General features: G+C 41.3%; 1 protein-coding gene and 1 pseudogene across 1 annotated transcript; one reads left to right on the top strand and one right to left on the bottom strand.

Annotated features, from left to right (window-relative positions):
- Positions 1-3023: 3023 nt before the first annotated feature.
- On the top strand, positions 3024-12656 carry LOC109866472 (integrator complex subunit 9-like; annotated as a pseudogene).
- Positions 12657-16323: 3667 nt separating this feature from the next.
- glrx5 (glutaredoxin 5 homolog (S. cerevisiae)) lies at positions 16324-18465 on the bottom strand. Its single transcript, XM_020455234.2, has 2 exons — positions 17981-18465; positions 16324-17428 (listed from the first exon to the last, which is right to left on the bottom strand). Exons 1-2 carry the CDS (start codon positions 18279-18281, stop codon positions 17256-17258), a joined length of 474 nt encoding a protein of 157 aa, XP_020310823.1. The 5' UTR covers positions 18282-18465; the 3' UTR covers positions 16324-17255.
- Between the last annotated feature and the right edge of the window lie 376 nt (positions 18466-18841).

An 18841-nucleotide genomic window follows, 5' to 3' on the forward strand; every position in this document is an offset into this window, starting at 1 on the left:
ACAATTTTATATTTACATATTTCTGTTGGGGAACGTCTACTCTAAAGTGCGCGTGTGCAAAAACTCAATTCGCCTTTGCACTCGTTCTAAACAACGTAATTTGTTAAACATTTGGCAAAAGGTAACGTCTACAAAACCAGTCCACTCTGTTCGTAACATATTCTAGTTTTGGGAACATAAAACTGTATTGAGATCAAATGTTTAGTCGATGAGAAAATTTGCAGAATGTCGGCGAAAATCCATCTCGTTCCATCTTCTCCCACTGCAGGACATTGGATTTCCTCTAACTATCATATTTGGTCGTGAGTGGAAACGCCAAGCAGATGCTTCACATCAATACATCTGGTGAAATATCGGTCTCATTGTTCTGTCGGTGATAATAGTATGGTTGGCAATCGCTTTGTAATTATTTGCATATTTATTGCACGACACAAACATTGTACAGATCAATATGCAAATATCACAAATAACAAAACAAAAAAACGTTTTCTTTTTTTCTACTGTGTTATTGACTTGTTAATTGTTTACTCCATGTGTAACTCTGTGTTGTCTGTTCACACTGCTATGCTTTATCTTGGCCAGGTCGCAGTTGTAAATGAGAACTTGTTCTCAACTAGCCGAGCTGGTTAAATAAAGGTGTTCTCAACTAGCCTACCTGGTTAAATAAAGGTGTTCTCAACTAGCCTACCTGGTTAAATAAAGGTGTTCTCAACTGGCCTACCTGGTTAAATAAAGGTGTTCTCAACTAGCCTACCTGGTTAAATAAAGGTGTTCTCAACTAGCCTACCTGGTTAAATAAAGGTGTTCTCAACTAGCCTACCTGGTTAAATAAAGGTGTTCTCAACTAGCCTACCTGGTTAAATAAAGGTGTTCTCAACTAGCCTACCTGGTTAAATAAAGGTGTTCTCAACTGGCCTACCTGGTTAAATAAAGGTGTTCTCAACTAGCCTACCTGGTTAAATAAAGGTGTTCTCAACTAGCCTACCTGGTTAAATAAAGGTGTTCTCAACTGGCCTACCTGGTTAAATAAAGGTGTTCTCAACTAGCCTACCTGGTTAAATAAAGGTGTTCTCAACTAGCCTACCTGGTTAAATAAAGGTGTTCTCAACTAGCCTACCTGGTTAAATAAAGGTGTTCTCAACTGGCCTACCTGGTTAAATAAAGGTGTTCTCAACTAGCCTACCTGGTTAAATAAAGGTGTTCTCAACTAGCCTACCTGGTTAAATAAAGGTGTTCTCAACTGGCCTACCTGGTTAAATAAAGGTGTTCTCAACTAGCCTACCTGGTTAAATAAAGGTGTTCTCAACTAGCCTACCTGGTTAAATAAAGGTGTTCTCAACTAGCCTACCTGGTTAAATAAAGGTGTTCTCAACTAGCCTACCTGGTTAAATACAGTTGAAATAAAAAAATATAAAACAATTACAGAAAAGCAAATAAATAACACCAGAGAGACACTGAAAAAAATATATATTACATGATTAGACAAGTTGAAATAAAAAAATACTGTAGATACTTTTTTGATCATTTTCTATGTATACCTTTCAAGGATGTTACCTAATATTCTAAATCAATTAGATTAATTAATAAATTAACAAATTCACAAATGATTGGCTGTCACTGTGTGTGTATGTAAAATAAAAAATGTATCAAATTTGGCAATGCTTACAGGTTTACCCACCTTATCACTGATACATATTTTCACATCTATCTAAAACATTTCTACAGTATCACTGTATACATATATTAGTGATATATTAGTGCATGTAATGAAAAGCTTGACCAATCCTTCAGTAAAGTAAGGATTACATTGGGAATAGCTTTCATTAAAATGTCATATTTCTTACACAGCATAATGTTTTTCTGGCTAATAATTAATTGTTTGGCATTTACGTTTGACATGCAAGAACACTTGTAGGGGACTGTAAATGCAACAATTGTTGTAATTTATTTGGTACTCCACGACTGTAAGGGAGCTGTAAATGCAACAATTGATGTCATGAAGTTTTCAACAAAGTGGTAATCCCATAGCTGCAACGTTTCCCAACCCTGCTCCTTGAGTACCCCCAACAGTACACAATTTTATTGTAACCCTGGACAAGCACACCTGATTCAGCTTGTCAACAATCCCTCAATGAGGGAACAACAATGCCTACTATTGGGGGTACTGGAGGACCAGGCTGGGAAACACTGAGTTAGAGAACTCATCTTTATATCTGTGCCATTATAATGTCTGTTATTTATTTGACTTTATTTAACTAGGCAAGTCAGTTAAGAACAAATTCTTATTTTCAATGACAGCCTAGGAACAGTGGGTTAACTGCCTGTTCAGGGGTACCTTGTCAGCTTGGGGGTTTGAACTTGCAACCTTCCGGTTACTTATCCAACGCTCTAACCACTAGGCTACTCGGCCGCCGTCTGTGACAGCATGGGCAGCGTCATTGAGGCTAATCCCCACCCAGTTGACTACTTTGACTACTTTAAATGGTGGAAGCCCTCAATTGTGCTGACCATGGTAAAATTAAGCAATGAGGCACGAGGGGGTGTGGTCTATAGCCAATATACCACGGCTAAGGGCTGTTCTTATGTACAACACAATGCGGAGTGCCTGGATACAGCCCTTAGATGTGCTATATTGGCAATATATCACAATCCCCAGAGGTGCCTTATTGCTATTATAAACCAGTTACCAAGTAATTAGAGCAGTAAAAAGCATTGTTTTGTCATACCTATGGTATACGGTCTGATATACCACGGCTGTCAGTCAATCAGCATTCAGGGCTCGAACCACCCAGTTTATAACAGCCTTTTGGCCACTAGAGGCCTCTATAACTATATGTGGGTAGTCCAGAATTAAGACTAAAGACAGTACAGTAAGAAGATATGCAGAAACATTCGAGTCTAACGGTCGTCTCACGCCGAACTTTGCATGTACAGACCTTCAAATCAAAGGCACTCCTTCGAAATAAAGTATTTTTTTACTAAAATGAAAACATGTCAGTTTGTCTTTTTCACGAGATTGGAGTAATAACATGTTGATCTACTTAATACCTTGGTTAGAATCTAGATTGTACCTATAGACTTCGAGAAACTTAACAACCAAGTAAGAATTGTTCACTTCTCTCGTTGACTTCTAAAACCCCAAACCCCGGTCTGGTCTGCTTAGCTTGTTTTGCAAGTTGTCCCAGAAGTCTCGCGATGTTGTGCCTCTGAGTTTAGAAATTCAGTGGTAAACTGGGCGTTTGTGTCCACAATGCTGACATGCTGAAGATGAACTTGAGATAAATATGAAATTGGTGAGTTGACTTAACACGGAGAGGCGAGAATTTACCCCATAACTGATACGCTATTTTTTGGTATGCTAAGTAATGTAGTTGATATGGTAAACGTTACTTGGCTAGGCTAGCCATCTAACGTTACAGTAGTTTTTTAATCGTTTGTTGTTAGCCATGGCTGCCACGCTAGCTAGCTATCATACATTTGCAAGTTTTTGAACACTGACAAGCCAGCAACCAATCATTGACAAGACAGTATCGCAGCGTTTTATTCTGTTGCATTTGCTATGCAAGTTGCTATTGTTGTTTTAGCTAACTTGTTATCATGCCTGTTGAGAGATGACATGTGTAGCATCTCTTCCATTCAGTACTGTCTGCCAGGTCACCCCACACTGCCTTGCAATGTCCTAAAATTAAAATCCACCACAATCATGTTGGACTGTGGACTGGACACCACATCTGTGCTACAGTTTCTACCACTGCCTCTGGTACACAGGTGAGACAGAAGTGATGTTAACAAGAAGGCAGTTGTACATCGGCCACACTTCAGTATGCATCGGGGTTATTCCTCCTTTATACTGTATTTCTTCCTTAGGTTAACGTTGCAAAAACATTTACTGTGAATAGACATATTTGCCCCAACAAGTGCCATGCCATGATGATGAGGGTACCCTGTATATTTTCCAGCCCAAGGCTTTCCAAGCTCCCAGGATGGGTGTTTTAAAGACAGCATGATTAACCTTGAGAAAGTATGAGGTCACATATTGTTTGTCTATTGTGGATTTATACATGAATTGAGTTTACCAACATTCCTGCACACGTCTACCTTCAGGAGCTTAAGTAGTGTGCAGGGCGTGTCTTTGTGGACTCAGAGCCAGAGTTCTGTCTCCCTGAGGTAATGTATACCTGGATATAATTCCAACCATCAAACTATGCATTAAATTAACCTGGGTGGGCACTAGAAGCCACTGTGGGTAACATTGTCTGATAATGTGGTGATATATTGGTCTTGCTTTTCGCATCCTTGTCCATCCTCCTCACTCAGAAAGAGCTGCTGGACCTGTCCACCATAGACGTCATCCTGATCTCCAACTACCACTGCATGATGGCCCTGCCTTACATCACGGAGCACACAGGCTTCACTGGGACGCTGTATGCCACAGAGCCAATGCTGCAGATCGGCAGGTAGAGAGGGTGACTTGATGTGACTAGAATCATCTGCGACATTCTAGAATCACCAGAATTGGCAACATTCCAGAAAAATGCAATTGACATTTTAAAAACACATTCTAGAATCACTTCGATTAGCATCATTGCAGGAAAATGTAATGATTCAAGAATGTGATTCTAGCAATTCACATTCTAAAACCATTAGAATGTCAACATTCCTGAAAAAATGACAAGGGGATCTTAGAAGGGATTGAATAAGCCTAAAAACTGTTCTGGATAGCATCCGGCTGATTCTACCTATCTGCCCTTAAACTTCTGATGGAGGAGCTGGTGAACTTCATGGAGAGAGTTCCCAAGGCCCAGTCTGCCACCTGCTGGAAGAATAAGGAAATCCAAAGGTGACCTGCCAGACCAATGCCCTGCACAAATTAGTTTAGGATTTGTCAGCTTATGTTATACTTGTAATTCACAAACTGAGAGCACACTATTTTCATGAGAGAAAAAACATTGAGACCATTTATTTTTAGGCTGCTTCCCAGCCCGCTGAAGGATGCTGTAGAAGTGTCGACTTGGAAGAGATGCTACAGTATTCAGGATGTCAACTCTGCACTCAGCAAGGTGCAACTCGTTGGCTACTCGCAGAAAGTAGTAAGAAGTCTGTCTTGTGCACTATAATTCAAACACACATACGCATTAATTCACCTAATAACCAAAGCTAACGTGTGTCTTCTATCATTTCTCTCTCCAGGAGCTGTTTGGTGCCGTGCAGGTCACACCACTGAGCTCTGGCTACTCATTGGGTAGCTCTAACTGGATCATCCAATCACATTATGAGAAGGTTTCCTATGTCTCTGGCTCCTCCCTCCTCACCAAACATCCACAGCCCATGGATCAGAACGCTGTGATGTTCTTATTCTGACTGGCCTCACACAGATGCCAACCGCCAACCCAGATGGCATGCTAGGGGACTTCTGCAGTAACCTAGGTATGTTGTGCTGTCTTGCCAACTCCTATAGTCATTGGCTATATGTTCATAGCGCCATCAACAGTACAATTACCTAATCTTTGGAATCTTGCATAGTACCCATAAATACACAGTGCATTCAAAATTGAATTCATATGTAAGATAGAAGTGGAGACTAAACATTTAGAAACAGGTTTGAAATGTAACGAAATTGAATGTCTTTAGATAGGTACACATGAAACTAATTACAGGTTGACATATGGTGTTGTGTCTGACCAAACAGTCTGTTGTGCTTGTAGCCATGACGATCCGTGCAGGGGGCAACGTGCTGGTGCCATGCTATTCCTCAGGGGTGATCTATGATCTCTTTGAGTGTCTTTACCAGTTCATAGAGAACGCCAACCTGGGCCCCACCCCCTTCTACTTTATCTCGCCTGTGGCCAACAGCTCTCTAGAGTTCTCATAGATTTTCGCAGAGTGGTGCGTTCCAGAGCCATAGAATTAAAATGATTCTACGATTCTATTTCTATGACCTGTGATTTTTGAGCCATCTGTGGATTTGACTACTACTATCTCAAACAGGTCTCTTGTAAAATAGATTTTTTAAATCTCACTAGCTTGGTTTCCATCCAATTGGTGACAGATTTTCATGCGAATATTAAAAAATCCACATAAAGAAAAAAATGCTAATTTCCCCACCAGGGGCGTTTCCACCAAACAGACTTGTTGCCAGATAAAAATCAGTGCGTGATGACATAGTGCACACAAAATGTACTTTTTAGCTGAAGTTTTCGTGTACTGAAAAAAAGTAAACTTTTTTGTCACAAACTGTTGCATTAAATAGCAAATGTGCCTTACTCTGGTCTTGATATGTGCTCTCTAGCCAACAGCTGGCAGATACAGTGCAGGTAGGCTAGTCTACATGATGACATTATTATGGAGAAGACAGAATATTTTTATTTGTGAAACAGCAGTCAAGCATCGATCATCATGTCACAAGAATCTGACCCTCAATATTTATTGGAAAGGAGCATCAAGATCACCGTACACTTCACCACCCTGTGAAGTTCATCATAACTTATTTAATCTGTATCTTAATAAACTGCATGGTTTCCCGAGTCCTAGTGGGAGGACCACACACCACATCATCGCCTGACTCCAAGTTTATGATAGTTCAATAAATCAATATTTGATATAATAATTTCCACCGCCATTTCTCATATACGTTATACTGACACAAAAAGATCCTACCATTTCAAATGAACATTATCTGTCGGCTTTTATAAAATTGTACCAAAACTTCCTGTTTCCATCACAGCTGTCGTGATTTTTTTAAATACATGGAATGACTTTACTCATAAAAACTGTGTGAAAACGGGGTTAATGAGACTAACCTACAGGGTTAATGAGACTAACCTACAGTGTTACTGAGACTAACCTACAGGGTTAATGAGACTAACCTACAGGGTTAATGAGACTAACCTACAGGGTTACTGAGACTAACCTACAGGGTTAATGAGACTAACCTACAGGGTTAATGAGACTAACCTACAGGGTTAATGAGACTAACCTACAGGGTTAATGAGACTAACCTACAGGGTTAATGAGACTAACCTACAGGGTTAATGAGACTAACCTACAGGGTTACTGAGACTAACCTACAGGGTTAATGAGACTAACCTACAGGGTTAATGAGACTAACCTACAGGGTTAATGAGACTAACCTACAGGGTTAATGAGACTAACCTACAGGGTTAATGAGACTAACCTACAGGGTTAATGAGACTAACCTACAGTGTTAATGAGACTAACCTACAGGGTTAATGAGACTAACCTACAGGGTTAATGAGACTAACCTACAGTGTTAATGAGACTAACCTACAGGGTTAATGAGACTAACCTACAGTGTTACTGAGACTAACCTACAGGGTTAATGAGACTAACCTACAGGGTTAATGAGACTAACCTACAGGGTTAATGAGACTAACCTACAGGGTTAATGAGACTAACCTACAGGGTTAATGAGACTAACCTACAGGGTTAATGAGACTAACCTACAGGGTTAATGAGACTAACCTACAGGGTTAATGAGACTAACCTACAGTGTCCTCCATAATTATTGAGACAGTATTTTTTTTATTTTGTACTACAAAAGTAAAAAATCAAATAATGACTATGACGTTAAAGTGCAGACTGTCTACTTTAATTTGAACCGTTTAGAAATATCAGCAGTTTTTGTACATAGGCCTCCCCCCTCTCAATTTATGGGGCCAAAATGATTGGGACAAATTCATTTATGTGTATTAAAGTAGTAAAAAGTTTAGTATTTGGTCCCATATCATTTAATGTCATTTAATGACTACATCAAGCTGGTAATGAAATTAATGTATCATTTTGGAGTAACTTTTATTGTAAATACAATGTTTCTAAACACTTCTACATTAATGTGGATGCTACCATGATTACTGATAATTCTGAATGAATCGTGGATAATTATGAGTGAGAAAGTTGGACGCAAAAATATCAGATCCCTTAGATATGCTAATCGCTCACCATTACAATAACTGGGAAGGTTAGCATTTTTGGAGGGGATATAACCAAATGCGGACCACGATGTCTTGTTCCCAGACAAACTAAACTTCTTTGCTCGCTTTGAGGACAATACAGTGCCACCGACACGGCCCGCTACCAAAACCTGCGGGCTCTCCTTCACTGCAGCCAATGTGAGTAAAACATTTAAACTTGTTAACCCTCGCAAGGCTACAGGCCCAGACGGCATCCCCAGCCACGTCCTCAGAGCATGCGCAGACCAGCTGGCTGAATGGTTACGGACATATTCAATCAATCCTGATCCCACTCTGCTGTTCCCACATGCTTCAAGAGGGCCACCATTGTTCCTGTTCCCAAGAAAGCAAAGGTAACTGAGCTAAATGACTATCGCCCCGTAGCACTCACTTCCGTCATCATGAAGTGCTTTGAGAGACTAGTCAAGGACCATATCACCTCTACCTTACCTGGCACCCTAGACCCACTCTAATTTGCTTACCGCCCCAATAGGTCCACAGATGACGCAATCACACTCCACACTGCCCTAACCCATCTGGACAAGAGGAATATCTATGTAAGAATGCTGATCATCGACTAGAGCTCAGCATTTAACACCATAGTACCCTCGAAACGTGTTACTAAGCTCGAGACCCTGGGTCTCGACCCCACCCTGTGCAACTGGGTCCTGGACTTCCTGACGGGCCGCCCCCAGGTGGTGAGGGTAGGAAACAACATCTTCCAGACAATTTACTTATCACTGCATACTCTCACACACACAACCTACATGCACATCTGCAGCATATGCTCCATATTTTATTCTCATTTACAATAAGAGACTCCAAAATGACACATTTATTTACCATTAGAAACGGGGAACAAATATGTTTTACTACTTCAACAGACATAAGTTAATTTGTCCAAAAACTCTTGGTCCCCTGAAATGGGTGGACTATGTACATAAAGTGCTGTAATGTCTACACGGTTCACCTGATATGTATAAAAAATACCCTCAAATGAAAGCTCACAGGCTGCATTTTAACCTCATAGTCATCGTCTCAAATTCAAACTTTTGGAGTATAGAGCCAAAAGAAGACTTCGCTGTACCAATATTTACAGTGGCCTCTGCATAAATGGGTTAAATTAAAACTTACTGTTGGTAGCAGACCTGCCGCTGGCCTGTGGAGATGTGACACCCAGTCTTTCCCCTTTTTCTTATCTTCTGGAAGGCTTTCTAAGCAGTCTAAGGTTTACCTTCCAGAACCTCCTTTCCCTCACTCTGAGGTAAGGCTGCTGGTCTTTAAATTGATTCGTTTTAAAGAGAGTTGGTGCCAATTGAAATGACATTGCACCATATTTTACAGTTTTATCTTTAATTTACTCAATCTATCAGATTTTTGGACACTGTTCATTTGATAATTTAGCTATAGTTGTATGTTGGCCTATCTCAGACACTTGTCTGTCTTTCTGTCTATGTATCTCTCAGTTGATCCAGACCAACAAGTTGAAGCACTACCCTAGTATCCATGGCGACTTCAGTAGTGAGTTCCGGCAGCCGTGTGTGGTGTTCAACGGGCACCCGTCTCTTCGCTTCGGGGACGTGGTGCGCTTTATGGAACCGTGGGGAAAATCCAGCCTCAACACTATCATCTCCACTGGTGAGCACAACTGTACCAGAACATGGCAAGTTTATCAACCATGGTAGCCTGTCCCTAATCTCAGAACCCAAAACCAAATCCTACGCTAGCTGGTCTGTCCCAAGAGACTTGACCTGTCATTAAAACTTTGTTCCATTGTTCGAATACCATTAGACAATATAAAACAGAAGGTTAGATCCCATGGTTCCAAATATGTGGTCTACTGAACTATGAATGTTTTTTTTAAATGGTTCTATCTTACTCCTACAGAACCAGACTTCCTGGATGCATCCTACCTGAATGCGGTAGCCCCGTACCAGCCACTGGCCATGAAGTGTGTGTACTGTCCCATCGATACTCGCCTCAACTTCCACCAGGTCTCCTAGCTGCTCACAGAGGTCCAGGTACTCAATACACACCTGGAACTTTTATAAGGTAGGCACTGCTATTATACATGTACAGTTCCTTCAGAAAGTTTTCACACCCCCTGACATGTTCCACATTTTGTTGTGTTACAGCCTGAATTTCAAATAGATTACATTTAGATTGTGTCACTGATCTACACACAATACCCTATAATGCCAAAGTGGAATTATGTTTTAGGCTTGCCATAACAAATTTATAAAAATTGAAAAGCTGAAATGTCTTGAGCTAATAAGTATTCAACCCATTTGTTTTGGCAAGCATAAATAACTTCAGGAGTAAACATTTGCTGAACAAGTCAGATAATAAGTTGCATGGACTAACACTGTGTGCAATAATGGTGTTTAAAATGACTAACCCATCTCTGTACCCCACACATAATTATCTGTAAGGTCCCTCAGTCCAGCAGTGAATTTCAAGCATATATTCAACGACAAAGACCAGGGAGATTTTCCAATGCTTCGTAAAGAAGGGTACCTTTTAGTAAATGGGTAAAGCAAATTGAATATCCCTTTGAGCATGGTGAAGTTATCACATACACTTTGGTCACTTCAAAGATACAGGCGTCCTTCCTAACTCAGTTGACAGAGAGGAAGCAAAACACTCAGGAATTTCACCATGAAACTAATGGTGATTTAAAACGGGTTAATGGCTTTGATAGGAGAACCAAGGATAGATCAACAACCTTGTAGTTACTCCACAATACTAACCTAAACGGAGTGAAAAGGAAACCTGTACAGAATAAAAATATTCCAAAACATGCATCCTTTTTGCAGTAAGGCACTAAAGTAATACTGCAAGAAATGTGGCAAAGAAATTAACTTTTTGTCTCGAATACAAAGCATTATGTTTGATGCAAATACAGCAGGGTGGTGGCTGCATCATGTTATGGGTATGCTTGTTGTCTGCAAGGACTAGGGAGTAAAAAAAATTATGAATAGAGGAAAACATGGTTCAGTTTGCTTTCCAACAGACACTGGGAGAAAATCCACCATTCAGCAGGACAATATTTTTATTAAATTGTATTTAACCATTATTTAATTAGGCAAGTCAGTTAAGAAGAAATTCTTATTTACATTGACGGCCTACCAAAAGGCCTCCTGCAGGGACAGGAGCTGGGGTTAAAAATCTAGGACAAAACACACATCACGACAAGCGAGACACTGCAACACTACATAAAGAAATAACCTAAAAAGCAAGGCCAAATATGCACTGGAGTTGCTTACCAAGATGACATTGAATGTTCCTGAGTTGCCTAGTTACAGTTTTGACATAAATCGGCTTGAAAATCTATGGCAAGACTTGGAAATGGCTGTCTAGCAATAGGGCAAAAAAGTACATCAACAACCAACTTGACAGAATTTTCAAAGGAATAATGGGTAAGACTCACAGCTGTAATCTCTACCAAAGGTGATTTTAACGTATTTACTCAGGGTGTTGAATACTTATCTAATCAAGATTTTCTTCCACTTTGACAGAGTATTGTGTAGATCGTTGACAAAAAAAATGACATCCATTTTAATCTCACTTTGTAACACAACATGGGTGTGAATACTTTCTGAAGGCAGTTCTCCCCTCGTTCTTCCTTTTTTCATCTTGGACACTTTTTTATTTTACTTTTTTGCCCATAACCTCCCCTCACAGCCTCTCCATGTGGTGTATCCAGAGCAGTGCAGCATATAACAAGCATATGCTACAGGTCAGTGTGTGAGAGTATGCAGCGTTGAATAAGGAAATGTCAGACACACACACACCACTAACTATCTTGTCTGTGTGATACCAGCTGGTTCCGAAGCCCCCTCTGCTGCCCCCTAGTAAAAAGAGGAAGCGTGTAGTGAAGGAGCCCCCAGAGGTGCTGGCGCCCAAACCCCTGCTCAGTGGAGCTGTACCCCCTGGAAACCTTCCTAGCCATGTTACATAAGGTGAGAGTGACACCTTCAAAGCACTGGACACTGATTGGCGTCAGCATTTCTGAAGAGATGGGGTTGATGTCAACAATATGGTGATAGCTCTCCTTCCAAGCTTCCAATTGGCTTAGGAGAGATTCGGCCTAACAATTCAGTTTCTTCATATATGCAAACATGTAGTTAGGCTTACGGTTCATTATTTTGGGATTTAGCATCAATGTGTCCTGTTCCCTGCCAGCACGGCATCACAGAAGTGAAGGTGGAGGAGACTGCGGAGAGCCACATTCTGCACCTGCAGGCTGAGGACACTGATCCAGCTGGAGGAGGACGGGACTCACATCGTGTGTAACAACAACGAGCCGCTCTGCACCGCTCTCAGGGATCTGGTGCTGCGCTTCCTTATGAACCTTAACCCCCTAACTCTGACGTCAACGCCACCGCTTCCATTCCTCCATGTGCGTGTTTGAGATTGACTACATTAGTCAGCGACTACAGAATGACTGTTCTACAAATCTGTCTCGCATCCTGAATGACTACTTATTATGATTGACCACAGTTCAGTTAGCTGATTTACCAATCTCAAGCACTCACTTTCCCAATCGTTGGAAGTGGCTTTCTCTACTTGTCTCCTCTCATTTGTGCAGCTAGTGATGTCATTTTTGTTTTCTTGTATGTAGATAGTGCTTTTTGTAATATCAATGTGTAAAATAGTATTTTGTAATAAACTACATTTAGGAAAGAAGTGAGTCACTTATCAATTTGAGAGAAGAAAATGTCCATTCCCAATATTCAAATCCTTTCTGAAGAGTCCTGTATTCAGTAGAAAATGTACACTGTTCATTCTAGTCCAGAGGAGGCTGGTAGTTGTAGGACAGGCTCATTGTCTTGACTGGAATCTAATGCAACAGAGTCAAATGTTTCCATGCGTTTGGTACAAGTCCAATGATTACATTCCAGCCATTATAATGACCCTGTCCTATAGCTCCTCCCACCAGCCTGTTCGAGCCTCTCAGGGAAAATCAACAAAAGGTGAGAAGGCGATTGTTTATTCCACCAAGGAGTAAGTGACAATGCTTTACAGAAGTCATTTGGGGAGATTCCATTATTATTGATCATTGCAGTTCCTGTATACTGCCACTTGGAGGCCATGAAAACCAGCTTGGTCATGCTCCCATAGTACACTGCTAGAGACTAGGCTCCATTTAGTTAAAATACATCACTTCAATGCCAAGGTGTTACAAATACTTCAGGACATCTTAATCTTCTACATTATGCATTATTTCCACAATTTACAGTAACAATTCAATCTTAATTTCACAACAATTGTTATAGCTTAAACGCTCTATAATCACATTTTATTGGTCATGCACACCAGCTTGGATGCCCCTGTACTGTCTCCATGTTCTAGATGGTAGCAGGGTGAACAGGCTGTGGCTCGGGTGACAGATCCTTGGCCTTACTGTGACCCCGGGTCCTGGAGGGTAGGCAGTGTACCCCGGTGATGCGTTGAGCTGACCGCACCACCCTCTGGAGTGCCCTGTGGTTGCGGACGGTGAAATTGCCGTACCAAGCGGTGATACAGTCTGACAGGAAGCTCTCTATGCTGCATATGTAATTTGTGAGGGTCTTAAGGGCCCATTTGAAATTCTTCATCCTGAGGTTGAAGGCGAGTTGTTTCTTCACCACTGTCTGTGTGAATGGACCATTTCAGATTGTCAGTGATGTGCAAGCCAAGGGACTTAAAGCTGACCAACATTAAAATGTTGAACCAGGAACAGATATAGCCCATGGTTCACGCCAGACTTGATTGCCCTTGACCAGCACAAAGACATCCTGTGACATTCTGCATTAGAATCAAACAGCCCCCGCGATATGCAACTTTTCAGGGAAGTTAGGAACCAATACACACAGGCAGTAAGCAAAGGCTAGCTTTTTCAAACAGAAATGTGCATCCTGCAGCACAAACTCCCAAATGTTCTGGGACACTAAAGTCCATGGAGAATAAGAGCACCTCCTCGCAGCTGCCCACTGCACTGAGGCTAGGAAACACTGTCACCACCAATAAATCCACGATAATTGAGAATTTCAAGAAGCCTTTTCCTACAGCTGGCCATGCTTTCCACCTGGCCACCCCTACCCTGGTCAACAGCCCTGCACCCCCTACAGCAACTTGCCCAAGCCTCCCCATTTCTCCTTCACCCAAGTCCAGATAGCTCATGTTCTGAAAGAGCTGCAAAATCTGGACCCCTACAAATCAACAGGACTAGACCATCTGGACACTCTTACTAAAATGATCAGCTGAAATTGTTGCAACCCCTATTACTAGCCTGTTCAACCTCTCTTTCATATTGTCTGCGATCCCCAAAGATTGGAAAGCTGCCGCAGTCATCCCCCTCTTCAAAGGGGGAGACACCCTGGACCCAAACTGCTACAGACCTATATCTATCCTACCCTGCCTTTCTAAGGTCTTTGAAAGCAAAGTTATCAAACAGATCACCGACCATTTCGAATCCCACCGTTCCTTCTCTGCTAAGCAATCTGGTTTCCGAGCAGGTCATGGGTGCACCTCAGCCACGCTCAAGGTCCTAAACGATATCATAACCTCCATCGAAAAGAGACAATACTGTGCAGCTGTATTCATCGACCTGGCCAAGGCTTTCGACTCTGTCAATCACCACATTATTTTCGGGAGACTCAACATCCTTGGTTTCTTAAATGACTGCCTCGCCTACTTCACAGACAGAGTTCAGTGTGTCAAATCGGAGGGTCTGTTGTCCGGACCTCTGGCAGTCTCTATGGGGGTGCCACAGGGTTCAATTCTCGGACTGACTCTTTTCTCTGTATACATCAATGATGTTGCTCTTGCTACTGGTGATTCTCTTATCCACCTCTACGCAGACGATACCATTCTGTATACTTCTGGCCCTTCTTTGGATACTGTGTTAACTCACCTCCAGACAAGCTTCAAATGCTATACAACACTCCTTCCGTGGCCTCCAACTGCTCTAAAATGCAAGGAAAACTAAATGCATGCTCTTCAACCGATCGCTACCAGCACCTGCCCGCCCGTCTAGCATCACTACTCTGGACGGTTCTGACTTGGAATATGTGGACATTTACAAATACCTAGGTGTCTGGTTAGACTGTAAACTATCCTTCCAGACTCACATTAAGCATCTCCAATCCAAAATGAAATCTAGAAATGGCTTCCTATTTCGCAACAAAGCATCCTTCACTCATGCTGCCAAACATCCCCTCGTAAAACTGACTATCCAACCGATCCTTGACTTTGGCGATGTCATTTACAAAATAGCCTCCAACAGTCTACTCAGCAAATTGAATGCAGTCTATCACAGTGCCATCCGTTTTGTCACAAAAAGCCCTATATACTACCCATCACTGCGACCTGTATGCTCTCGTTGGCTGGCCCTCGCTTCATATTCGTCACCAAACCCACTGGCTCCAGATCATATATAAGTATTTGCAAGGTAAAGCCCCGCCTTAGCTCACTGGTCACCATAGCAGCACCCAACCGTAGCACACGCTCTAGCAGGTATATTTCACTGGTCACCCCCAAACCCGAGACTTATTTTGGCCGCCTTTCCTTCCAGAACGAATTGCAAAAATCACTGAAGCTGGACTCATATCTCCCTCACTAGCTTTAAGTACCAGCTGTCAGATCACTGCACATAGCCCATCTAACTACCTCATCCCCATACTGTTATTTTTTTTCTCCTTTGCACCCCAGTAGCTCTACTTGCACATTCAGCTTCTGCTCATCACTCCAGTGTTTAATTGCTAAATTGCCTATTTATTTCCTTACCTCATTTGCACACACTGTATATAGACTTTTGTCCCTATTGTGTTATTGACTGTATGTTTTGTTTATTCCATGTGTAACTGTGTTGTTTGTGTCACACTGCTTTGCTTTATCTTGGTCAGGTCGCAGTTTTAAATTAGAACTTCTCAACTAGCCTATCTGGTTAAGTAAAGTTGAAATAAAAAATTAAAATGACTCCTCTGACAAAACAAAAGCGGATTCAAAGAGGAAGTGTCAAATCTCTTCCACGGTAGGATACAAGTATTCTCAATGAAATGTGGCTATCGAGGAAGACACTCAACCACTTATGTTTTCAGTTCACGGCGAAAAGATGGACTTTTGCACAAATGAGAAAACCCTCCTGAGAGAGCAGGTGGAGAAAATAGGCCAAGTAAGTCTAGATCATTTTCCAGGCAGGGCACAATGACCTCTAAAGCAACAACTAGCTCCAACAAAATTAGCATCAGTATTTACAAGGGCACTAGACTGCTGCACATGCACACAAGTCAACTACAAAATACTTTCCTCACACTGAGGAAAGTGTGCAACATAATCACAATCTAGAATTTCCAGAACACTGACCATGTGTGGGAAAATATTTAATTGAGAGTTTACATGCACCTAAAATACATGTAATAATATTTCAATGTACAATATCTTAAATATACAGTGTACTACATGAGCATTAGATAACATAAATGTATGTATGCAGCAGATGGAAATGTTGATGTACTGATTGTCAGGAAGTCTAGTAGTCCTGTTTGAATATTGTTTTAATGTGTACTCTCCCTTCCTCCACATGGGACTATTGACTTGACAAAAGCAAGCTTCATCACACTACTTCTCGCTATATAATTAAACTGGATCAGTGATCATATTGCGGAAGAAAGGAAAGATGTGGATTGTTGCATTTGAGCGGCTCTAAATGCTTTAGCGAGAACATGTTTGTGGAATAATGCAGTCAAACAGTAAACGTATACAGGCAGTACGTTTTGAAGGGATCCCCTGGCTGGTTTGATATCTCATATCCTAGGCACCTGAGGGCAGTTTGGTCTTCTGCAGGTTCTATTGTATTACACACCTTCTTATAGGACTTGTGGAAGGGGCAACATTTCATACACCCAATCCCAAATCAGCCCTTAGCCCCCAGGCTCTTTTGTAGATCTGAAATAGATGGTTATGTACAGAACAGTCTAGTCATTTAGCAGACTTTCAGGAGCAATTAGGTGTAAGGGCCTTGCTCAAGGGCACATCGACAGATTTTTCAGCTAGTTGGCTCAGGAATTTAAACAAGCAACCTTTTGGGTTACAATGCTCTTAGCCACTAAGCTACCTGCACAACATGCTTGTAGCTTCACCTTGCCAGTGTCTTCTGAAAACATTCAGTATGTGGCTGAAAAAGGTGCGCTTTCACGTACATATAACAAATCTTCTAAGATCTACACAAGTGCCTAGGGGGTTATGGGGCTAAGTCAACCACCAGCTTTCTCTACACTGGAAACCGACCGACTGGTTTGTCTACTTGGATTCTTTCTCAGCGTCCAGCAGCGCAGAGCGGATCCCAAGCTTCTGGAGCTCCTCTACCAAGTCTCCATTCTGGTGCATCTGTAGGAAGATGTCACAGCCGCCCACAAACTCTCCATTTAAGAATATCTGTGGGATCGTGGGCCAGTTGGAGAAGTCCTTCACTCCTGTGAGAGAGACAGAAAGAGTTAACATGTGTAACTATTAACAATATCTATACAACATTTCCATTATGGTCCAATTTCAGCAGTATGCTGATGCTGTAAGATAACAGTTCCCCAACTGACATTCCTTTGACGCACTTGTTGTGTTGCAAGTTAGCATTTCCTTAAGGTTCATAGACTGTTACACAATGTTGTCTCTACTAGTCCCATTGTATAGCAACAGCCACAGTAAAAAGTAAGGGGACTACATATTGCTATAACAAGCCTAATAAATGTCAGTACATAAGTAGTATAACGTTTGAAATGAACCACACCCTCTTTGTCCTTGCTGCAAAACACTGATATTTTTTTTTTACTGTGAACCTAGTTAGCTAGATTTGAAAAGGAGCACAACTACTTTTGGACAGGTCGATGTACCATACATACATACAGCCAGCCACATATAGTTAATTTCTGTCATCTTAATGAAACTATTGTTACTAACTACAAGGTTAAAACGATCGAGATAAAATGTAGGCTAGTATTTTGAAGTAAAAAGTAGCGAGCTGTACTGACCTTGTCTGAGATCCTGGTCATCCAACACGTTATATGCAGCATATTCATTCACACCATGCATCCTCAGTATCTGAACCACGGCATTACTGAAACCACACATTGGCTGGGCAGGCGTCCCTTTCATAAACACCACCACCTTGTCCTTCTTCACCATATCACCAAGGTCTTTCTGTAAGGCCGCAGAACACATGAGCCGGGCCGAGGACACCAACGATGCATGTTGTCCATCAACTTGCTTCGGTGGATAGACCGATGAACTCAACCGAAGACAGCGAACTGTCGACCGAATTAGGTTGTTCATTGTCTTCGTTTGAAGGAAGTTATAAACAGACAGAGACACTTTCACACACTCGGGAGCAGTGTTACCAACAAATTTTCAGGGAAAGTTGCTAGAGGCAGGTCGATTTGTTGCTAAAAGTTGCTAAATGACGTTGTGATGTCATTGGGTGATGACGCCATTACGCAATAACGAAAATAGCGTCATTACGTAGATTACACAATAACGTTATTCAAATTGACTGGCCATCTCGGCGAAAAATATGATTTGGCATTTGTTAGTTTAGATTTGTTTGTTTATTATCATATATTTTAATTTGTAAAAGTAATATAAACACAACACATTTTTTATGATCACATTTTTATTTTTAAACACAACACGTTGAATTATTAATATGTTATTACATTTGATTTATTCTCTTTTTAACTAGTAAACCTACACATTCTGAACAATTATAGTTTTAAGCAGTGTATTGGTAGTTAGTTAACATGCTACCTAACTGATCAACAATTATAGGTACAGGCTAATAACAAGGTATATATGCCATCTTATTGAACAAGCAACTTAACTCAAATAATGATGTA

Source organism: Oncorhynchus kisutch, linkage group LG21 (genome assembly GCF_002021735.2).
Source record: "Oncorhynchus kisutch isolate 150728-3 linkage group LG21, Okis_V2, whole genome shotgun sequence".
NCBI lineage: Eukaryota > Metazoa > Chordata > Actinopteri > Salmoniformes > Salmonidae > Oncorhynchus > Oncorhynchus kisutch.

What these genes read in the sequence shown, in the direction of transcription:
- glrx5 (XM_020455234.2), bottom strand. Translation starts at nt 18,281, where the DNA reads ATGAACAACCTAATTCGGTCGACAGTTCGCTGTCTTCGGTTGAGTTCA. An exon ending in TGACCAGGATCTCAGACAAG is followed by an intron (nt 17,429 to 17,980) that starts GTCAGTACAGCT and finishes TCTCTCTCACAG; the next exon opens with GAGTGAAGGACTTCTCCAAC.